General features: G+C 40.0%; 1 protein-coding gene across 3 annotated transcripts in view; it reads right to left on the bottom strand.

The window, feature by feature from the left end:
- POU6F2 (POU class 6 homeobox 2) overlaps positions 1 to 25,713 on the bottom strand; it is an 854,440-nt gene that overhangs the window by 244,877 nt on the left and 583,850 nt on the right. For all 3 annotated transcript variants that reach the window (XM_077269273.1, XM_077269271.1, XM_077269274.1), the window contains exon 5: positions 4,668 to 5,008. In XM_077269273.1, the coding sequence (XP_077125388.1) occupies positions 4,668 to 5,008 (341 nt within the window). The remainder of the gene's footprint in view (positions 1 to 4,667; positions 5,009 to 25,713) is intronic.

The following is a 25,713-nucleotide window of genomic DNA, read 5'->3' as shown; positions in this document are numbered from 1 at the left end:
TATCAATTATCAATATAGGGATATCATCATAATACACTAATAATAAGTGTATGAAGGGAGATACGTGTCACTGCGCATACTGTGGCCAATGATATAGAACCAGAATATGTCTCACCCCCAGCAAGCTACATGCTGAGAGGGTTAATGTACATTTAGACATGGGGCTGGCTTTATGTGAGCACCAATAAAGTGGGAGGGTGCTCACCGTATCCCCTCCTGCAGAGCCGACACCGGCATGTGTACCAGCAGGACCTGTGGTGATGTCACGATCATGTGATCAACACATGGTTAAATACCTGGACATGAGAGACAGTCTGTGTGGTGTCTTCGGAGAGGTGGAACTCCAATGTGGCTCCAGGAGGAGCTAAGGACGTTGCTTGTGTTAGTGAAACCTGCAAGGAAAGGACTTTGATGGACATTATCTTTGTTTTGCTTTACCGTTCTACCAGAAAGGCTCTGTTTATTTTGCTGAACCCTGCTAAAGTTTATGCTGTCCACAGTAAACCAGCAGTTGAACTACTACCAGAACCATTCTGGCTACCTTGTGAAGCAGCTGAGTGAGTCAACCCCTCGCAGGATATACAAGTACAATACACTTGTTAAACAACCCTCAGACAGGGAGAACTGAGAAGACTCCTATTTCTGAGAGGTTATAGAGTGTTACATGATACTTTTCAAAAACTTCTATTTGCAGAGATTGATCATGGGATCATGTAATATATTCCGTGACTCAAAGTAATTTAATATTGTCTGATTTTGTTTGTTGTATTCCCCTTTGAATTGTAAAATGTTGCAATATATACTTCTCATCACTGAAAATGGAAAACCAAGAAGAAAAAGTCATGGAGTCATGGAAATCACAGGATCAATAGACTTGTTAATGATATTCAAATGATGAAAAAATGGAAAGAAAATTTGCAAAACATCTTGATTTATACAGTCTCGAGCATAAGTATCACACACTGAAATACACCTACGCACACTGGCATGCTATCAATTCTATTAGGAGAAATAACCATACCACTGATTCCATGACCAAATCAATGTAACGCTGAGTTGTTAGTATATCTATATATATAAGCTGAGTGTATGTATGTGTGTGTGTATGGATCAAGCCATGCCCACTACACATAACCCTGCCCTCTCCACATGCAAAACACCATCCACATGGCCCACATTGTTAGCGCACACGGGTGGAGACACATTCACCTCAAAAGCCACCCTGCAAAACTCACCAGCTGCGATGTCCCAGCCACTGCGAGCTACAATCAGGGCCGCCGCCTTCAGAGTATCAGTGCACGGCAAGCACATGCCAAATCTAGCTCCGCGGTATCTAGAATGCAGTTGCTCCTGTGAGGCATGATGTCAAGGGAAAGGCAGGAGCCTCATGGATTACACCGCTGTGCCATGGAAGTGGAGTGTGAGGTGCTGCTAGGGGAGGCGACTATAAAGGAGAAAAGCAGTGCTTTATGTGCAATATAATCATTATATGTTATAACTAACCACAGTTAGTTACTATGCCTGGGCTCTTCAACTAGTCTGTAATAAAGACTAAAGGAATCTGGCTACCATACATTATGCCACCATAATACCAACAGTGGGAAGAGTGTGACATTTCTTTGTGAAAGCCTCTTCATGGCATTACCCACATGATCTTCACAAAAATGTCCAGTTATCGTTGCATACAAAATAAAAACAGGGCTCAACGCTGAAAAGGATAGACCTCTATTCCAGCCTCCATTGCTCCATTACATCCATTTTCAAACCACATGGACAAAACAGAGATGATGTCTTCATTTAAGAATATCACACCGGCCCTACTGCCATGATTATGGTATGGGTCTGGCATAATCTACAGTAACTGGACCACTGTAGTATTCATTCCAAGTACGCTAACAGCGGCACTACATTGATTTGGAGGTGGAACCAGTGATACGGCCTTTTCCCCAAAGCGTCCCAAGCCATTTTTCAACATGACAATACCAGAGACCACAAGTTGCTCTCGTTACTGTGAAAAGAATATGTAACCTATATGTGCTTCCAAGGTCTGCAGCATCTTCGGAGTTGTGACTCATCCAGCACATCTGGGGAGTCTTTGGATAGCAACTACAAAGGAAGCTGCCAGCAGTGGATCTTGATGATTTGCTTGCCCAAGTGCATTCAGCATTGCAGAACATTCCTCAGACATGCATTAATAACCTAATTGAAAACAGACAAGTGAATGTATTTCTGCCCACAATGCTCATACTCAATACTAAATAAATCATTATGTTTTGAAAGTTCAGTTTCCATTTTTTCATCATTTTCATATATTTAACATTTCTATTGATCCTGTGATTTCCATACTTCTTTGACTTTTCCTTCTTGTTGCATTTTCAATGTTGAGGAGTGGAAATCAGTGCTATACTTATATATTATTTCTAATCACTCTTTTTTGGTGATTACTTTGTATCTGCGTTCATACTACACCCACACACACAAATGATACACCATTTGAAAGGTAAACTTGCCCCCTTCAGCAAGAAAATAGCCAAATAAATCACACGTCCATGATGTGATCACAAAGTACAGTTTAAACATTAATTTTCATAAACCTGCAGTAAGGAAAAATGACCTGCAGGTGGCACCATATTACCCCAAAGCACACTACCACAAAGCTGCTTACAGACTTCACAAACAAATCCAAACACAAACTTCACTGCAGGTGAGTCACATATGCAACCGCATTTGGAAACAGGCCCTGCTTATTCTATTGAAGCCATGCACTGCCTATTGTACATTTCAAGCTGCATTTGGAGCGCAGAACTGACATTGTTTGGGCTTGGAATTACTTTGCTGGATGACTAGGAAGAGGCGCATAAAAAGCAGGCCATCGAGGCAGGCCAACATGAATGAGACGTCATAGACCTCTTCAGACACCATCTCAGCGAACATCAAACAGGCTACAACCTCATGAACAAAGGCAACAAAGACTTGAAAACCATAGACCAGCTCAACAGAAGCACAGACAACAGATAGTGAATCAGCGTAGAACACTACTGCAAGAGCACTGTATTGATTTAGTTCCACCTGATTACTTCCTGCGTCTACAACAAGACTTCTGTGCAAGGAGGTGCCAACATTCACTTCCAAAGACATACTGTTGTGCTCGCTTATTACTTCCAAACAATGAAGTTAAAACCCACAGTGTTGGGAGTATGGATAAAGTATGTCCACATTGTTCAGCAAAGCTCTATTTAGGTGAAATAATGTGGTGCCACCTGCAGGTTATTTTCCTTACTGCAGGTTTATGAAAATTAATGTTTAAACTGTACTTTGTGATCACTTCATGGATGTGTGGCTTGTTTGGCTATTTTCTTGCTGAAGGGGGCAAGTTTTCCTTTCAAATGGTGTATCATTTGTGTGTGTGTGTGTGCTGTATGAACGGAGATACAAAGTAATCACTGAAAAAGAGTGTTTAAAAATAATATATGGATAAATACCGGTCTGTGTTCATCATGTCATTAAATACATTTACATTTGACCAGCTTGCTTTTTTGGAAGTTGCCTGCGCCCCCTACGACCAATGTGCGAAAATTTTGCACGGGCCAACTAGTATTAATAATAAATATATTATAACAATTATGAACTGCCCAGTTTGTCACTTTGGTGGCTGTTTAGTGAGCGTAAATTACTCAGTTGTATACCTACTTTACTCTGATATCAGACAGATACACACATTTAAAGAGCTCTATCTCAGCGACAGGTTCTCTGTAAACGTGCATATATTGTATTCCATTGGTCCTTAAACAAGACATATCACTACATAATGTTACTAGTAATAGGGTTATTACTGTGACAACATTATAGATTTTTTATGGGCAAATGAGTTATTGTTGCCATTGACACATGATATATGATATGTGCAGAGAGAATCTAATGAAGCCTAGACTGCCTTGCATACATAGGCTGAGAAAAACACCACAGCAATCAGCACATTTTTATATTGAGTATTTAATAAACCAAAACCATTTTCTTCTGTTCTCGATATTCTGCTCTTTTGTTAGAATCATCATTAAATTGTTCAAGAAATCCATCATTTTTAGAAGGTTCCATAAAACTCAAACATTGGACAAATGTGATCACGTCAGTGCTTTTAGGCAAGCTGTATTTTAAACGTGCTGGTTATTGGCCAGTATTATCTTATGGCTGTAAGGTGCCCAGATAGCTATTCCGCATGACTCCTCAATACACATGCACACTCCATTCAACTGAGTGTTAATGTGTTTTTAGTGGGGTGAGAAGTAAGTCTCTGCCAGATACTTCTGATGGCAGTGTATTTCCCCAAGAACTAAAGGACTGAGTGTTGAAAGTCATCAGGCCAAATTCAACTTTTTCCCAACGGATGCTAGGAGTCAGAAGGCCCCTAAACTCATAAGAGAGCTGGTGGGTCCTGCCAAAGTCAACAGGTTCTACCAACTTTGGTTTTATGTGTATGGGTACCACTACTATTTATGTCTAGCCATAAACCTTTGTGCAGTTTTTTACTCTACAAATGATCATGTTGATAAAAATGGATATAAGAACAGCTTAAAGCTAATTCACTGCAGCTGCAGAATGGTATTTGAACACTACGAGGGCTTATATAACATCAACATAAATTTAAAGTAGAAAACTAACTTTCTTACCTGCATTGGGTTTGGCGGGGTCATTGGGGATGGAAGGCCATGTCCTGGTGAGTGATTGGGCTTTTGGGGAGAGCTGCAGGGCTGCTGGCTTGTAGCGAGTTGGTTCTGGCTTTTGTTCGATGTTTGGTTTTGCTGCTGTTGCTGATTTTGTTGCTGCTGGGATGGCTGGGAGGGATGAGGCTGCGATGATTGCTGGGGTGATTGCTGATGCTGAGCTGTAGCTTGCTGTTGCTGTTGCTGCTGCTGTTGCTGTGATCCTTGATGATGATGGTGGTGATGATGCTGATGAAGCTGCTGTAGATGCTGAAGTTGTTGAAGTTGTGAGTTCAGGGACGAGGTAGCTGTAATCCACCAAAACAATTAATCATATAATCATGCTTTATAGTTAGATTTTACTTATCTTTTAGACATAGTAAAGATGTAGCATTACTACCAGTCACATACAACAACTTCATCTCTTTACTAAGGAAAAGGTTAGATAACATTCAGAAGACTTTTGAAATAATGGAAATGTTTTTAATTAGTGCAAGTTGTCTATAACACTAAGTACTTATATAAATACACATATGTAACACTGTTATCTTTGCACTCGGTGACTTTATGGTCCACTATGTTATCACTTAGGCCCAATTATTACATGTTATCATGTAGGCTTGCAACCACCACAAAGGTACCTAAAGAGATTACATTAAATTTAAGATTAAAGAGAAAATCTCACCAGGTTCTCACCACTTAATCTTAAAACAGCATAATATTGAGACAGTGTCTGATTCCAGTGATGTGTCACTTACTGGGCTGCTTGCTGTAGTTTTGATAAAATCACTGTTTTATCAGCTGGAGATTATCACTACAGGACTAGTAAACTTGCTGCCATGTAGTCATCCATACTCATGAGCTCTGTATAACCTCATGCCCACCATTGATTGGCAGCTTTCTGCCTATGCACAGAGCACACAGGAAACTGCCAATCATTGGTGTGAGCATGGTTATACAGAGCTTAAAAACCTAATAGATCTGCAGCAGATAAAATTGTGATTTTATTGAAACTGCTACAAGCAGCTCAGTACTACATCACTGTCATAGGTCTCTGCCCCTTCATAATGCTGCACTCAGAGGGGGAAGAAAAATGCTAGTTCCAGATTCGCTTTAAGTTCATTGAATAAACAAAACAGAGTAAACATCTATTCTTCGCCTAGTGGTACGCAGTTAACTATGCAATGAATGCCAAGTGCTTAGAAAATCAAATCTCTCTATAATAATATGTCAAGAAGTTAGGCTGTTAATACACATTGAAAAGATGTCAACCGACAGCCTTTTCTTGCCACCACTTTAGGCTACTTTCACACTAGTCCGTCGGTACGGGCCGTCGCAAACCATCAGCCCGACGTACCGACAGACAGTGTGTTAAGTAGCACAACGTGGGCTGCGGATGCAGTTTTACAACGCATCCGCTGCCCCATTGTGAATTCCGGGGAGGAGGGGGGCGGAGTTTTGGCCGCGCATGCGCGGTTAAAAATGGTGGACTCGACGCACAAAAAAATGTTACATGTAACTTTTTTGTGCCAACGGTCCGCCAAAACACAGCGCATCCGTCGCACGACGGATGCGACGTGTGGCAATCCGTCGCAATGCGTCGCTAATGAGAGTCTATGGGGAAAAACGCATCCTGAGGGCAACTTTGTAGGATACGTTTTTTCTCCAAAACGACGCATTGTGACGTACAGCCAACAACGCTAGTGTGAAAGTAGCCTTATACACATGTACAATCAGTTAGGTGGAGCATCTGTTGTCAGTAGAAGGTGGGAGAGTTGCTGATACCAGACACCTTAGTGAGCAGCTTAACTCACAGAGAATGGAAGGATTCAGAAATTGAAATTCAACTGTCTATTCTGCAACGCTCTGATATGTGTTGTGGGAGGAAAGTCGGAAGGCCCACATTACCCATTAGAATATTGATGGATTTTGTTATTATATACTGTATTTAAAGGGAATCGGTCAGCAGGTATTATCTATGTAATCTGAGGGCAGCATGAGGTATGGGGTTAAATCACAGATTTCAGCGATGTGTCATTTATCAGGCGGTGTGCTGTTGTTTACTTACAGTGAAAATTTTATCACCTGGACATTATAATTGCTTGAGCAATTGTCAGACTCTGCCCCCTCTTGTAATAAGCAGCTCACTTTCTATAGACTATGAACACAGAGAGCCTGTTGTGGGCAGAATTAGCTTTCTCATCTCTGCTTCATCATACATCTAAGAACTCTGATTGTGTCAGACCTGCTGCACCCAGTACACTCAGTGATACATCACTGGTTTTAGGGTCTCTTTTCCCACATCATGCTGCTCTCAGATGAGGCAACTAACACCTGCTAACAGATTCCCTTTAAGGGCTTATTCAGACGTCAGTGCAGATCAGTCCAAGATCAGACAGAAATGCTTGAACTGTAGCGATCCGAGCATAACAGCTATATATATTTCTGTGAAGCTGTCATGTTTGGGTTGGGAGGCCAACAGACGAAGATCCACGGACGTGTGATTGGGTGGTAATGCGTATTGCAAGCTATAATTAGTTTGAACCCATTTAGCAAAAAATGTAATTCAAAACATTGTTCATGAGTGAACATTCATTTTAAACCACTTGCCATTCTCTACCCCATTTGCACCCTCTACGGCTACACAATTGGGCAAGTCATGAAGAAATGTAGCCATCGAGGGTCAACCTGATTGATTCACAAATTGGCTTCTTAGAAATGATTGCACGATTAGTTTACACAACTCCAATAAGTTTTTGTTTTCCAGTTAGGAGAATGCTGTTATTTTCTTAGTACAGATTTATCCCCCATTACATATATCGGTAGAAGCACAGATTTTGCATAAAGTGTGATATTATTACATAGTAAAGACAATAGATGGGACCACAAAATCCAGAAATAGCCATCGTAATGTACTTTAGCCTCTATACTTGGCAAGCTTTAACAGTTTTCACCTTTAAAATGACATAGTAACTCCTAAGGCCTGATAGTGTTCTCAATTCAATATTGCTTTATAACACTAAATTTGGCCAGGGAAATATCATCCAGTTCACAGCTTTAAAAATGGAAAAAAAAAGGAAAGAAATGACACGTGTTGAAAGTTATTATTGTGCTGTTCTCAGGGTCAGCGCAGTTCAATTATACTTTTAGGTCTCATTTTATCGTGAACATTGGTAAGGTATCTACTTTAAGCCCATTGCTGTTCAGATAAATTAAGCACACCCCTGCCATGTAAGAACTGTATTTTTGTGATGGCTTCCAGTCACCAGCATTCAGCCCTGTTGTAAAACCTCCCTACAAATTATATGTCATTTTGTCACTTAGTTTTGAGTACGACATGACAAAAACTGTCTTTAGATTCTAGCAAAATGAAATAAAGGTGAAAAAATTGCTTAAATTAGATACTTTAATGGCTAATGTGTTCACCGTTTAAGAAAAACTACAATAGGAGAAATGTTGTCTGAATAAATAAAAACGGAAAAACAACTTGGAAATTAGTTAAAACAATAAAAAAAGAATGACTTAACTATTTGATCCCCTGCACTGTAACACTACTGTTCTGGTGGTCCTCACTGGTTATGCAGCAATGATGTCACACTGAGGGGTCACATGACAGAGGCTGATGCTAGTGATTGGCTGTGAACTGTGCACTTGACATCATCACTGTAGGACTGACGGGGACCACTGGAGTGTCTGAAAGGCCATGAGATTAAATGGCTTAATGCTGCGTATTTTCTTGTTTTGCCTCAATTCCAGTTATAAATCTATGACCACCCTTTTAATCAGATGTGGGTAATTTAAAGGGAACCAGTAACTTGCCATAAATCTGTATTTTTCTGGTGTAAATGCAGCTGTTTTCTCTATCTTGAGTTGTTACTCTTTTGCTTCTGAACCTTTCCATGAGATATGCTCTTTTCAGTCCTTTATGTAAGTCTAGTCTTTTTAACCAAGTGGTCCTCAACTCTTCTTTATGGAAGTATGCTTGAGGACCATCCCCAGCTGGCTAAAAAGGTTAGATTTACATATAAGGAAAGGAGTGCCATATCTCAGAAATGGAAAGGCCCAAGAACAAAAAATAGGAGGGCAGAGATATTTATACCAGGTAAAAAAAATTATGGCAAGTGACAGGTCCTTTTTTAAAAAAAATTTGTACATTTTTTAAACTTTTTTTTTCCTGAAGTCCAAATTTAGATCTTTTTTCATTCTTGCAATCATTTTTAGGGAGTATAGCAGTCACTTTAGACATGATATAGTCACTGCTGATAAGTTATTTACATCCTCTTCCCACCAGAATCCCAGTAGTAGCTGTTAGGCTGGAGTCACACACAATGTATAAAAAATCTGTCCGATTTTGTCTGACGAGAATAGCACAAATGTTCTCTGTATGTCATCCGTGTGCAATGCCAGGATGAGTTTTTTTCTCAAAAAAGTATCCGTGTGTCATCCGTATGTCATCCGTATGGTGACATTTTCTCACACACATGGTCCGTGTGCTGTGCGATTTTGTCTCGCACCCATAGACTTGCATTGGCGTTTCTCAGCTGAGATACGCGGACAATTGCAGCATGCTGCGATTTCACTCTAAAGTATATTACAGACGAGAAAAAAACAGATGATGGGAGCTGCCCCATAGATTAACATTGGTCCAAGTGCTATGTGATTTTTTATCGCTTAGCACTCATCCGTATTGCGCTGTAGTGTGACCCCGGCCTAAGACTGTGTCAGTGCTTGTCATAGATATCAACACATATTATGAGAATAAAACCCTACCGATCCTGAAGGTGGGAGCCCAAAATCGAGCCTTGATGGCGTTTAGGACAAGTGAATGCCTTTTTTCTTAGCTTTTATGGCCCACCACCGGTGCTGAATTGATTGAAAGGATTTTAAAGGGGTAATCCCATTTTATAATGTGATGGAAAATAACTAAAATGTTATATTACTTTATGAATGGTAGGGTCTGACCTCAGGGACCTTTGGAGCTCTCACAGATCTTGAGAATGAAGGTGTGTGGCCACCGGTTGTACATGGGAACTGCAGAACAGTATCATTCAATGGTCCACAACAATACATTGCAACAGTGGTCTCTTCATTCTCATGATCAGTGAGGGTCCCAGAGATCAGATTCCTACTGATTATACAGTGATCACAGCTCTATGAAAGTAGCCCACTTTTGTTACATGTATTTTTTTTCATTATCGACAATTTTTTTTTCATTCAACAATCTGTATGAAAAAAATATAGAATTAATGAAATTTCCACATTGTCTACCCCTCTTTTTAGACTAAATTTCCTGTTTTAGGAAATTCACATGTACATTAGGCACAAAGAAAGAGGTTCACACTATGTCTTTTACATTCAAGCAACTATTGAATGGGTGCAAAGATAATTGTGAAGGCAGGAGAAGCAGGGTCAGCTGTGACATTGCCTACTGTGAGTGGTGGATCCTATTACCAGCTGTATTATCAGTCACCGTAATCCTGCCTCTGATGATATGGACTCTGCTGAAAACTGTTTCTGAAATTGACAAGGCATGAGTCTGAAAAACCTCCAGTAGCCCCTGTAAAAATTGTAAGTTTTTAAAAACTTTTTATTAATCATGATATTAAAAAAATGCAATTTTTTAATGGAATACATGTAACATCAAAACCTGATTTAGACAATTACCGTACTCATTTTCTGATGATAGCTGATAATGTCCATATGCTATTTATATTGTTGCTTCACTGCCAAATCAATGTTTTTTTATTATACATAATGGCTATTGAATCAAATGGAAAAGATTAGATTGCATAAGTTTTGAAAAAAGTGACTTTTATTTTTGTTCCAAAAACATGAGCTATTACTTCATGTACGGTAAGTGAATTGGGTTGAGTCACAGTAAAATACAAAACCCAGACCCAGAAGAAGAGCAACCATTCATCAGTCCAGAATGAGAACAAATGTTATCAGAAGGTGCAGGAGCAAATCTTGGAGTTATGGACCATGATGAGAAGTGTGAGAATGGCCCACCATTGCACCAGAGCACTAGTCAGTAGACCTTGGCTCTGCCACAATGAGGGGTCCCAAAAGACTGTTAGAAGACACCTTAATCGGAATCTGACTTAAGTGATATTGTTTGACCTTCTTATATGTCCATTGCTCTGTATAGAGGAATAATTTTCCATGGTAGGCTCAATCTAGCAATAATGGTAAGGCATAAAAAAGTGAATTTAATGTTGTTTATCATAAATAACACTAAGAATATGGTGATCAATATAGAACTGGAAATGCTGTAAAATATTTCAGCAACCTATTATCTGCATATTTGATCATGCATAAACTAAAGAGCAAGCAAAATTACCTTTCAGATGTATCCACAAAACTGCACAAAAGAAATGTAGGTACTGTACGTGTTGAAAGCTGCTCCTCATGCTATCCAGTTATTAAACCACACACACAGTGGTATGGTGCGCTCATGACTTGAACTTACTAAACTAAAATATTTATTGACTAAAATCCTGTAAAGTCTATATCTTTCTCAGTTGTCATGACAGGAGATGGAAGATTCACACAGAGATACAGCAAGAGTCATTGCATAGTCCAGCAGGTGTGATGACATGTTACTAGCACTTCTTCCTTGCACACAGCAGATAGATTACACGCAATATTTTAGTGCATCAAAGCAGCAATAGGTCAGGACTTGAGAAAATCGAGGACTCAACCTGTGTCTATAACTGTAGCTAGCTGCTGGATACTGTGTAACCTACATTGCTTCTTACTTTACTGTGCGTGACCAGATACCTTATATACTCCAACCCGAAAATCTACAAAATATCCACTGCCTCATAGCTTCAATAGTTCTCTGTCATTCTCTCTATACTCAGTCATCTGCTTGAGGCTGCAACATTTCAACTCATTGTAACTTAATAATGGGTAAAGGAGAGTTCCAACCACTTAAATTTTTTTACGACTTTTCTCCTTACTGGCTCCAACTACTCTAGTTCAGATGATTCTTGGGTTCCCTGCAGGACTCTGCACATTCTACTTTGCCTAGATACAGTAGACATGTAACTGCTACTGCCACAACAATTTACCACTACAGCCAGTGATTGGCTGCAGTGGTCATATGTCCGACCAGATAGAATCAGAAGTACAGAGACCGTAGGGTATCTTGCTGGCATCAGAACAGAAGCAGCTTTCAGTTGATAAGTTGAACTCTTTTTTCATAGCATTCTAAGCATTTTAGAAAAAAATAGTGGTCACATAAGTCCAAGTAGCTGGAGAATAAAGTAAAAAAAATCAAGAAAATCGTTGCAAATTGAATTCTCTGTTTTTTACATAATTTTAATTGCTTGCTTATGTTCTCATATAAAGACCCTGACAAACAACTCTACACATCTCCTAAATCCCATGTCCTGCACCTCTTTGACTGTGACAATCATTGAGGTATGCTGTCATTGTCTTCCAAGGTTCTGCAAACAATAGATTTATATCTATACTCTTTAGCTTTTCGGTATGGCTATAGGTACAAGTCAGCGAAAATAATGCATGGCAGTTTCCATAATATAATAGATTATACAATTGTACACTATGAACTCCATTGATGATGCTTTTGCTTCCATGTTCAAGAATGGATACAGCCAAAAAAAACCAAAAGCTTAAATCCATAGTTGCAACCATGTTTTGGACTTTATTTGAAAACTGAAATCTAAGGCTCCATCTGTGGCATGTCAGAACTTTATTTTTCAGGGGTTCAGATGAAACTCCCAATGGAGACCAATGCGTGTAACCGAAATGTGTGAGAAAGTCGAAAATGCATATGTGAGCCTCATAATAGAGAATAAAAAAGCTCCAATGGAAAGAAGGGTGTACTGCCAGACACAGCAAATGTCCACTGGTGAAGAGAAAAAGAGCTGCTGGTGATTTATTATGCACTCACATAGTGCCATCATGTTCCACAGCGCTTTACAGACATTATCATCGCTGTGTCCAGTGGGGCTCACAATTACATTTCCTATCAGTATGTCTTTGGAGTGTGGGAGAAAACTGGAGTACCCAGAGGAAACCCCCATGCAAAAATGAAAAGAACATTCAAACTCCTTGTAGATGTTGTCCTTGGTGGGATTTGAACCCAGGACCACAGCGCTGCATGGCTGCAGTGATACCCACTGAGCCACCATGCTGCATAAAGTACCGATTTCTGTGGATACTGTTTGTGTGTCCAGTACTGACTGTCCTGCAAAATGTCACCCGACGGACTTAAAAGGTAATGTAGGCTGAATTATTTTCTCTTGATCTGGCCCTTTCATTTCTTAAACGATAAACAACCTTTCTTAGGCTCTTGTTGATATGTAGAATACAACATGCCAGTCTCCTGGGAAAGCCTGTGCAACGATTTACGTGGAGATGCCAGAAGTCGCTGTTTCACATCTTAAATTGTTTCCCCAGACATTTTCGGATGTCCTCTATCCTGCCTATCAAGTAATGTCCCTGTACATTCCAGCTTATTCACCAATGATAGAATACAAGGTTTAGACGGCGGATTTAGTTCTCCAAACTTCTTCAGAAACTCACTTTGTCACCTCTTTAAGGACTCCGTTTTCCAATAAGTTGTCACAATGAAAACATTCTCTTCCAAACTGTAACTGTACAACAGATGAAGTAGGAATTCGTCAGGAGTGAAATGCAAGCACCACACACAAACTACTGACACGCAGTGTAGTGGAGATGAACGGCGGGGCAACACGTTGGTGAAACCACTCGGCCTGAGAATGTTTCTCATTGCTGTCATTGAGGTTCATTGCACTCTCACTAAGTGGCGTATCTAGGGGGGAATTTGCAATAGGGTGCACAGTTGGGCCGCTTAATGCTGCAGTCTGAGATGTCTCCCCTGGCGGCAGCATTTTACCACCCCCCCGGACTGAGAGACGGCTGTTCTCTGAACCAGTTGTCAAACTGACAGCCAGTTCAGAGAAAGTACAGCGTGTCGGCAGAAGCGAACAAAATTAAAGCTTTGACTGTGGGGTCAGGACAACGTCAGCAGTGTGATCAGGTCAAATGATCATACTGCTGATGTCACTTGCCAGAGCTACAGAGGCATGCATTGGTGGTAAGTGAAGACAATGAAGATTAAGTGTAATGGGACAGATTTAGTGTGTAGTTGGGGGGAGATCTAGTGTGTGGTTGCTGGGAGAGGCTTGGGGTAGATTTAGTTTAACCGCATGTAGAAGATTTATTATAAAATAGGTGCATTAAAGGGGTTGTTCAAGTTTGTGATTAGTGTAGTCATTTTATGTGACTGCAGACTGCTGAATTCTCACAGTGTGCACTGCAAGCTGTCAGGATTCTCTCATACCGGTGATTTGCATACATGCAGTCACGTGCTGACTAGACATGCGTGGCCTCATTCAATGAAAATGAATTGAGTGAGGCCAGACACGTCTAGTTAGAATGTGGTCAGAAGTATACAAATCTCATACTTGTGCTGACATTACCATCCACACTTGCCTCTGGCAAGGGAAAATCCTAAAAGTGTGCAGTGCATGCGTTGTGAGAATTCATAAGCTTGCTGTCACATAGAGTGACTACAGACTTTCATCTCAAAACTGGACAAGCCCTTTAATTACAAAATGAAGCCCTGCAGCCAATCCTAACGACATGTCATACACTCACTGTCAGGATTCAGCTCTGCTTGCAAGTTTCATCAGTCATCACATGGCCACTTCACTCACATGCGATTTTCATACTTACGGTCAATTGACAACTAGCTTCTCTTCCAGGTTCTTCAGTTTTTCACTAAACATTGAGAGAATTAGGAAGAGCAGCTCATCGGCACATGATGGTTACTGTGCAAATTGCAAATGTGCTTGGGGGGAGCCAAACTGAATTCTTGCCTCAGATGCCAGAAAACCTAGATAAGCCTCTGCTTTCACTTCTCATGAACCAAAACACTCCAGTGTATGGGAGAGTTGGCTAAGATTGCTGTTGTGCAAACGATCAATCGAAAGACCAATTGTTCTGCCAACAGCCAAATAATGTCTATGTCCAGCATAAGTCTTGATAGGACTCCTAGGAAGGATATTGTCAAACCTGCATACTACTGAACTTCATGAGCAGTTTTAACATGATTTTTTAAACCAGTTTTGACCATGCAGTCAAGAACATCATATGTAAATTACCATATCACAGGTTGGCTTTAATGCTTTTTACGTTCAGGTGAAAATTTACTCTTACTCCTTTATCTTATTTTATTCTTGTTTATTATTGTTTGTGCTGCCATTTTCTGACAACTCTATCATTTTTATTTTTCAGTTGATAGAGCAGTGCTTGCAAGTTTTTTGCATGGCGACTTGATATTTCCCACCATCCTGTAGATTGTAAGCCCGCAAGGGATATGTCCTCTCCCCTCTGTATCAGTCTGTCATTGTTAGTTTGCTTACTGTAAGTGATATCTGTATTTTGTTTGTTACCTCTTCTCATGTACAGCACCATGGAATCAATGGTGCAATATAAATATATAATAATAATAAATAATATTTTTATTAACACTGTTATTTTTGTAACATCATTAGTTATAAATGGGGAAAATGTTAATTTAATATTCAATCTTTATGTTTACTTTGCTTTTAATCGCTGCGGAATATGTTGGCGCTATATAAATGAAGATTATTATTAGTATTATTAATCCTCTCAAAGGACTTGAGTCTGCAATCATCTGGGCTTCACAGAAGAACTGACACACATTAATTGTCCACCCCCATACTTGCTGACTGTCGGCCTTCAATACACCATCAGAAATTGACCGTGACTAACATAATTCAACATCACTGCTGTTAAATGCAGATACTGGCTGTATAACTGTAGAATACAGCCTTCATCTTCCAAGTATGGTACAGGCTCAGCTCCTAAGCCCACTCCTTTCACCGGCTCCCGCTGCATGACATAAAGGTAGATCATGTAGTGGGAAGTGAGAAGTTTTTGTATTTTTAAGCTTCCATCATAAGTAGCATTTTTTTGTTTTGTTCTAGATTTTTATTTGTGTAGGCTTTATTCACACATCATTATTTTTGATCAGTATTTCATCAGTATTTGTGTGCCAAAACCAGTGGTTTCTCCGAAACACAGAACAGTTGTCATTCTTCTAATTATAGTTTTTCTCTCTCTGTAAGGTTCCACTCCTGGTTTTGATATGCAAACACTGTTGAAAAATACTAACCAAATACTGACATGTGGATTAGGTCTTATATTAATACATTCATGCTTTTTATGGTTATTTTCCTATGGAGAATCCTATCTGAAAATGCACGTTAAAAATCCGCATTTCAAGTGAACTAAAAAGTTGTAAAAAATGGAAGTTTGTAGTGAATTTCATATTTTTCTTTTGACTTTCAACCAACATCTGGATCAATCACATTTGATGCAATAAAAGTGGGAAAGTATGAAAAAAAATGCTGGCAAATATATGGTTAAAAAAGCCCTTAGAATTTTCTTTTTGTTTTTACATTGATGAGCTGAATTAAGAACAAAGAAAATCAGAGGTGTACACTTTGGCAAAATTGATAAAAACTGGTAAAAATCCAATCGGAAGGATAAAAGTCATCACTGCATTATTTACAGAAAACAAATATAAAATCACATATATAAATAGTGTAACAAGTGTATTTCAAGTTATCATAACATTTGTGTGTTTTCCGAGCAAGTTTGTTTATTAAAGGCGAGACATAATAATTTACATTTATTTACAAAAGATTTTTCATTGCTTTGTAGTTTATTTTTTTACAAACTAAAATCAGAAATATTTTCCTGCACTGCACTTCAATAAAGAGAAAAGTGCAAGCCATTTCCAAATTCTATATTTGAGAAAACATCTTTCCAGCAATATGTTTCTATCTAATTTCTTTTCTTACTGCAACACGCTGGCTGTTACCAGGCCGCAGACACAGTCACTAAAAATATTTTCTCTATAAAGGTTAGGAAAATTCCCTGTGGTCAGCTCAGGAGCTTGTGAACTGTAGCACAATAAAGCCAGCTTTAGGGTATAAAGCCAACCTTCCAACACAATAAAAAGAAAAGAAAGCGAAAACTGGATCCCTCAAAGAGCAATAACACCAACATCCCTCATTCCAAGTCACACGGCATATCGCTGCAAAGTGAGATGATCAATATTAGCCACTGACTGCATCTGTGATTGCAGCCACTGGTAGCAGCTCTCCATTTGTTTAGCATAGCTCAGTACTATGTAAGCCTGGTGAAGAGTTTTCTGCCCCCCCCCCCCCGATGTACATCAGAAATTGCCTCACATGGCTAAAATTAAGAAATATGCACATATCCTATTTTTAAATCCCTGTCCCACGCATGTAGTATCAGTCATATGGCTTCTGACTAGTCTTTATTCACTTTGCCCTAGAGATAGCAAGACGTGCAAAACTAGTGATTCCCACTGACATAACAGTACCGGTCATATTGCGTTATTAGCTGCAGTCTGGTCTGCAACTTTTTGATTGATTTCAACTATTTAGCTACAGCTGCAATCCAAAGCAATGCATTGCGTTGTATGCAATTGGGTGAATTGCCGCTGTCACTCAATAGTTAAAGCACCACTCCAGTATTGTTTTTCAATTACAGCGTTGGACTGGTGTCACTAATCTAAGTTTCCTGCTCCTAGTCTTATAGTTACCGGCCGCCATTTTCAACTGCTCTTAGCGCTGCTCTGGTTGGTTTCCAGCAATTTGTGACCTGCAGATTAGTGATGAGTGAGTATACTCGTTACTCGGGTTTCCCCGAACATGCTCGGGAGATTTTGGAGTATTTTGGTGTGCTTGGAGATTTAGTTTTCAATGCTGCAGCTGCATGATTTGCGACTGCTAGACAGCCTGAATACATGTGGGGGTTGCCTGTTTGTTAGGGAATTCCCACATGTATTCAAGCTGTCTAGCAGCCGCAAATCATGCAGCTGCGTCGACATAAACTAAATCTCCGAGCACGCCGAAATACTCAGAGACCACTAGAGCATGCTCGGGAAACCCGAGTAACGAGAATACTCACTCATCACTACTGCACACCACTAGTGTTGAGCATTCCGATACCGGAAGTATCGGGTATCGGCCGATATTTGCGGTATCGGAATTCCGATACCGAGATCCGATACTTTTGTGATATTGGGAATCGGTATCGGGATCGATATTAATGTGTAAAATAAAGAATAAAAATAAAAAATATTGATATACTCACCTCTCCGACGCAGCCTGGACCTTACCGATGTAACCGGCAGCTTCCGTTCCTAAGAATGAGCGCTTGAAAGACCTTAGATGACGATGACGTCGCGGCTTGTGATTGGTTGCGTGAGTGGTCACGTGACCGCCACGCGACCAAGCACAAGCCGCGACGTCATCTAAGGTCTTTCAAGCGCTTGAAAGACCTTAAATGACGTCGCGGCTTGTGATTGGTCGCGTGGCGGTCACGTGACCGCTCACGCGACCAATCACAAGTTGTGACGTCATCTAAGGTCTTTCAAGCGCTCATTCTTAGGAACGGAAGCTGCCGGTTACATCGGTAAGGTCCAGGCTGCGTCGGAGAGGTGAGTATATCAATATTTTTTATTTTTATTCTTTATTTTACACATTAATATGGATCCCAGGGCCTGAAGGAGAGTTTCCTCTCCTTCAGACCCTGGGAACCATACAGGATACCTTCCGATACTTGGTGTCCCATTGACTTGTATTGGTATCGGGTATCGGTATCGGCGATATCCGATACTATTCGGGTATCGGCCGATACTATCCAATACCGATACTTTCAAGTATCGGACGGTATCGCTCAACACTACACACCACTCTAGGTCACAACTCAGCGTAAGTCTCTGATAGCCCGAACGAGGATCCCATAGATTTACATTGAGAGCTTGTGACTGTTAGCTCTGACTTCCGGTCAGTTAGAAATTGCAGTTACAAGATGGCAATGCAGGGCTGGAGCAGCACCAGGAAGACTGTGGCTGGTAAGTATAATACCAGGGGCAGGGAACTTAGATTAGTAGCACCACTCTAGAAACGCAATAAAAAATGCTGGAGTGGTGCTTTGAAATCAAATTAGTAGCGCTACAAAAAGTGACAGTATAGTCCAGATCCTAGGGTTGTGTGTGCACTAAACATCAAGTAAAGAAAAGACAAGCAGAGAATATTTTAACCATTTGCTTGTCATGGGATTTAACAAGTAAATTTGTACAATTAGCTTATTTTACCCATATTCCTACCCCCTGTGGTCACAGGACTTATAGCAGCCATAGCTTTAGTTCCGCCGCTGACAAAACACTGACAATAGTTAGAGGTTACCTCTTAGTTAAATGATCCTCTTAGTTATTTAATGGTATAATTATAACATATTGTATATGTGGCAGAGATTTCTATGACTGAAAATTTGTACTACCCCTATGAATCTGGTTGTTTCTACGGCAAGTTTTTTAATTACGTTTAGGTGGTTAGTTTCATTTGATTACAGGTTCAATTTGCTCAGAGGCAACTAAACATAAATTCCCATACTACATTATATATTGAATATTGTACCAAATCATTAAATAAATATCACTTTTATGAGTCTAACTGCCTATAAAATAATTTAAAAGGTTCAGGCACACAGGTCCCATAGTGTTTATATTATTCCTCAATTGTGTATATTCACAGGGCTCAGATACACTGATCATGCTATGTCTGCAGTCATGTAGTATATTATCAGAACCCTTTGCTGTCTGTTTATTAAAACACATAATAATAGAACACCTTCCCCAAAACATTTCCCTGAGGACTCAGCTTCTTCAGGGTAGAATGGGGTACTGCAAGGATACAGTTCCTTCATAGGAGGAAAAGGCATTGGAGCAAGTTTCTACAGCAAGCACATGGACATCTCTAAGCCTCAATTACACGAAATGTATGCAATATATTTGACATTTTTGCACCCTACCAGAGGAGGCAAGATTTCTATGGTTAGCATGTTCTTATGGATACTAAAGAACAGTGTTAAGCTGCAGTCAGATGGCCGTATGTTCTTTCATATGAGAGAATTCAGCAGAGTGTTATAGTGTAGTCTCATTCTCTTACATGAGAGAATTGCAGCACAGGTGTGGAGAAGACAGAAAACTTCATTTCTCCATCTTTTCCACTGATGACACCCAAGTGCAGACCTATATTCAAAGCAAGCTGCTGCCGAATCGGCATGAAAAAAGAATGCAGATCTGCACGGCCCTAAGATCACAGATCTGTACTGCTCATTGATCTGAGTGCTCTCCAATCAAACATGTGTTATATGCTCATGTGAACCAGCCCGTACAAATAGTATTTATCCATCTCCATCCATATATGACTTGAGTTCTTCTGGTTTACAATGTGACCGTATTTTGTACAATTGAATTTTCGGGATAATCAAAAAGAGGAAAAAATCAAAAGTGTTATAAAACCTTTCTGATGAGTTATTTTATCTTATCCATGAAGATATTCATTTGCTGCTTACAGGTTTCCAGTATAAGGCATTAGTCTATTCAGCCGCCATCACAAGTAAGATTTGCTGTTAAAAAACTAGGGCTTTATATCTCTACCACATTTACTATTGTTGAAATATTTGGTCCTTTTATAATGAAATTTTCAAATTCTTCACGTATCAGGTCGATATGGAGTGAGGGGCTGGAATGTTTCAATTTATTGTGTATGTCGCAGATGATTCTTCTCAGTAAGTGGCATGCAATAGAATATAGTGAACAAAAGATTAAAAAAGAGCTTACACCAGCCATCTCTTCCCTATCTCCTCATCAGACAGACTAAAATATTATGGACAATGGGATATTGAGTGTACATATTCCACCCTTGTTCTTTTACTTTCATGTGAAGCTTGTGTTCTGTGCAATCTGCAGCTCACAGACATTTATCTTCTTAGGACATGTTTTAAATAGGATAAAGAAGCACAAAATGGGAATTGTAAAATTCTAGAGTCAAATGTGAGTGGCATAGCTATAATTCTTTATGAAGCAGCAGGTAAGATTGATTGTCAGGGGTCGTAAGGCTAGGTCAAACTTGGCTTATTCGTCAGCTGAATGTCATTTTTGTTTTCCCTGTCACTAGATAGCTTTTAAAAAAATGCAACTCCTTCCTCATTATCTGGGACTTGGCTGCTTCCCTGCCATCCAGTATTAATGAAACTGTGCTTCAAACCTGGCCTTCATCTTTGAGGTTCTCCTTTATGTGCTTCACTTTTTTTGTAATACTAGGTAGTATGGCATATCTTTAAAACATATTCTCCCTGAGAGGGTATTTGTAAAAAAAAATGTAATAACAGACCTATGTGATATGATAACATTTTATTGTATAAAACATGTTTGGCTAGTTTCTATGTGTATGCATATTGATTCTGTATGTACCACTATTATGCAAAAGTATATACTCAACTATAGGAGGTTAAATGCAAATTTTACATGACAAGTGCCACAACTAAACTCCATCACAAAAGAGGGTCATGCACTTTTACTCAGGCGATAGAATCAGATTACTGATATTATGCCCATTAAGTACAACCATTATTTTCAATTATATCTTTTTTATAATACAAGGAAAGACTATACATTAAGAATATGGTGAATTCTTGCTTACTGTTAGGGTTGGCAGATGTCACTAAATAAAAATAAATAATAAGGTGCAATCGCAACCCGGGATCCACCGTGCAGAGATGTATAACTGCTGTTAGCGTGAACAATAGCGGGACACAACAGCGTGCGACCACTATAACCGCTCTGTGTTAACACCACACTGTACGAACAGTACGCAAAGTAATTAGCTCAGTTACTCCGCAGAGAGATACTTCACACAATATGCTGCGTACTATACCCCGTTAAACGTCACAGGGATGAAAGCACGTGGATTGCGCTCACTCTGCAACTAAAGTGTGTCAATCGCACACAAGAATGAGGCAGATGCTGAGCCAGAGGAACAACTCATGTGATGCTAGGTGCAAAGCCCTAACGCTTTACCTGAGCCTGAGGGTTGGACTTGCTCTGTTACTCAGCTGTGCTAACCGCACACATGAAGAAAACAGATGCTAAGCCAAAGGGTAGCTACCCTGTCCTAACCCTACCTTGCCAAAGAAAGAACTCTTAGTGTACAGAGCATCACGTGCAAACAGAGTTATGGAGTATCCACTCGCAAACACCACACATAAGCAATACTAGCGTGCCCATGTGCGCTGCTGGGGGCCTTTTAAACCCTAGGCTCCACCCCAAACACTCACACCCAGCCGTCCATGGCATCGCCCACGGGCCAATGCGGAGCCGCCACATCACCAGAACAGCTAACGACTGACCACCAATGAGAAGACGCCACATCACGGACATGCTCAGTAAGGTGATCTCTGAATTTAGACTCAGGAGCGCAGGGCTGCACCAGAATATCACTGGTTCCCATAAACTTAAAGCCAGCAGAAACCAAGTGAATAACATGAGCCTGAGCAAGATGCTGGGACCGACGTCTGAGCATCACCCGCCTTGGCTGGACCTGAATGGGAGACCACAGCAAGGCCATGCTTGGCATCTATCACGTGCAGTGGGAGAATCCTGATGCCTAACACTTACATTTTATTTAAAGGGGTGGTCTTCTTTACAAAACTTTGTCATGTGCTACAATATTCACAAAAGAAAACAAACTGTACTACTAATCTTTCCCAGGTTCAGCGGCTCTTTGCGCTGCCCAGGCATCATCTGCAATGATGACACTGAAGACCGTCACTGACCACAGCGGCTCTACCGATGTAGGAGGCATGCGCCTCGGACCTGACATCTTTGTTTTACCGAAATGGGGCTAATTCACGGGTAGAAGGTATTCTACAGGGGCCATCTCCTTTGTCATTGAAAGTTCAGATACAGCTATTACCAGATGGACTTTGCCTTATGGTAAATCCAAGATTCCTTGATTCCTCAAGCCTCTTAATGAATTTGCCTCATATTTTTAGCTGACATGTGACACCATAAGGAATTTACTTCAGTCAGGGACTAGTGTACATTTTTTTCATAATTTATACCACTTTCAAAAAGTTGGCAGAACTGGCTAGGTGATGCAAAAAAGTCAAAAGAATTCTGTAGAAAAACTTTCATAAATGTGATGCTTTAACCTGGTTCTAAATTAATAAAAAAAATTTCCAAAGTCAATATGTATAGTCATCCTTTCAGTTTTACATTTTAATTTTAAAGAATATAGCTAATACCCACTGTACATTTTTTGTGCATTTCTAATAACTTAGATCTATTTATAAGGAACAACCTTCATACCAATCATTTTATTTCAATGTAACACTAACTATCCATTTGAGAGTATCACAGTTTTTGAAATTCAAATTCATCAGATTTGAGCATATTTTCAAAAAGAAAAATAGATTTACAGTAAACAAATTTACCAAGAATGGTAGTTTTGCAAAGATTTGAATTTCCATCAATAGATGTATTCAACACTCTAAGGTCTCCTCCTACAACTGCAACTGTTTTCAATACCTTTGAAGCACTAGAACTTTGACACTAAAGTAGCCTTTGTAGAGGTGTGGTGTATTCAGTTCTCAAATTTAACTTGTAAAATAGGTGTACAAAAATAAATATGATCATTTAAATGATTATGTTTTTTTCAATTTCTTTAACAGAATTTCACCCTCTTCCAAAAAATGATACAATAAGAAACGCTGGGTAGGTACACATCCAAAAAGCCAGCAGCTACTGGGAGCTGTATTGGTGTGGTATGTACTGTGAGATAGACAGTTGTGTCTAGATTTTAGGGAATTTACTTTTGTATTTATAAAACATAATTGATCCTTCACAGAAAAGGATTGACAACAAAATGCAATTAAGAACACCATCCCTGACTAATATTGATTTTATATATTTTTTTTCTGCAAAAAAGTATTGTGCTGCCTTACTGCTGCTTTGCAGTGCATTTAGATGTGTAATCCTAAAAATGAAAGCAAAAATGTTCACTCATAATTGAAACACACCACATCACTAACCAATCACAGTGGCACTGCTGCTACTACTGACACATATTCAATCACTCAACTCCTCAAGCTTTAAGCCCTTTATTTTGACTGAGACTGATTGCAGTGGGTAGCGAGAAGAAGGACTCCTTCAGTATTGTCCAAAATTCCTAATATAGTAGATGGAAAGGGGTTGTCCCTATGAATAACCTACATAAAGTACTAAACATTTTTAGTAAAGGGGTTAAAGCTTTACTACTGGTGAACGCACTGCCAGGGCTACTGGGTCGGTGGTACTGCAAAGGGTAATAGGGGAACTTCTATTGTTAATTCAAAGGGGAAAGAGTGTGGCTACTTTTAAACCCAAGATTTTGGGGTTTAAAGGTGGCCATAAACATTAGATATTAGATAGAAGTGAGTAGATGATTGAACAGTGGTTTACCAAGTAATTTTCTTGTTTGCAATCGTTACTCAGATGTAGCCATCTATATTTTTGCTCATATTGGCCATTACAGTTAGGACTAATCAAATATTTTGAATGACATTCGACAAAGGACAATAGATCTTTCTGTGAATGTTCTTTCAAAGAAGGATCATATGAGAATGTAAGACAGATTGGTAAAGACTGTGTCTTTATTTACCATATAACTATAGGATTAGTAATGGATAGGTGTCTTATAGATGTCTCTCCATTAGTAAACCATGGGCTTGATGTCACCTGACAAAACAAAGGTGACATCAACCCCACAAATATGAACTCCGTTTGCCACCGCTACAGGGCAAGATGGAAGAGCCAGGCAAAGCACCATGATTGGTGCATCTAATAGATGCACATTTTCTGGGTGGCTGCGGGCTATTTCCATGCTGGGGAGTGCCAATATCCATGGTCCCTTACATGTCCACATTGGACATTTCCTTTATGAATCCTGCTCATACATGACCAGGTTTTTAACTACATCAGATAGGGATTACACACATTAGTTAGGACTGCACTAATACGGGTATACCTTGACGTTTGGTAGAGCGGCTTAATATACATTTTTTGCACAAAAAGTATTAACCAAATACCCTGTTTTTCCATCTTTTTACTAGCACTTGCTTTTTACTGATATTTTCTGCAACAGAGTATTTTTTTGTTTTACTGTGCCTTTTTGCGTTTCATGGCCCCTTACTAGCTTGACAATACCAGCCCCAGCTGTCTGCTATGGCAAGGCTGCTTGTGAAAAATCGGGGGGAACGATGACATTTTTTAAATTATTTGTTTAAATAATTAACCCCTTTCTGCCATTGGACGTACTATTCTGTCCATGTGGGGTGGGCCCTACTTCCCAAGGACGGAATAGTACGTCCAGCGTGATCGGCAGCGTTCACGGGGGGAGTGCGGCCGATCGCGGCCAGGTGTCAGCTGCCTATCACAGCTGACATCCGGAACTATGTGCCAGGAGCGGTCACGGACCGCCCCGGCACATTAATCCCCGGCACACCGCGATCAAACATGATCGTGGTGTGCCGGCAGTACAGGGAAGCATCGCGCAGGGAGGGGGCTCCCTGTGGGCTTCCCTGAGACCCCCGGAGCAACGTGATGTGATCGCGTTGCTGCGAGGGTCTCTTACTTCCTATCCCTGCAGGCCCCGGATCCAAAATGGCCGCGAGGCTGCATCCGGGTCCTGCAGGGATTACTTCCGGGTGCAGACCAGGCTCTGGTAAGCCCGCAGGACTGGAACTCAGATCGGTGATCTGACAGAGTACTGTGCAAACTGTCAGATCAGTGATCTGTGATGTCCCCCCCTGGGACAAAGTGAAAAAGTAAAAAAAAAAATTTCCACATGTGTAAAAAAAAAATTCCTAAATAAATAAATTAAAAAAAAAAATTATTCCCATAAATACATTTCTTTATCTAAATAAAAAAAAAATCAAACAATAAAAGTACACATATTTAGTATCACCGCGTCCGTAACGACCCCACCTATAAAAATATATCACTAGTTAACCCCTTCAGTGAACACCGTAAAAAAACAAGGCAAAAAACAACACTTTATTCTCATACCGC

This window comes from Ranitomeya variabilis, chromosome 6, assembly GCF_051348905.1.
Source record: "Ranitomeya variabilis isolate aRanVar5 chromosome 6, aRanVar5.hap1, whole genome shotgun sequence".
Taxonomy (NCBI): domain Eukaryota; kingdom Metazoa; phylum Chordata; class Amphibia; order Anura; family Dendrobatidae; genus Ranitomeya; species Ranitomeya variabilis.
The sequence above is the reverse complement of the archived record's forward strand: the minus strand, read 5'-3'. Positions and strand labels throughout refer to the sequence as shown.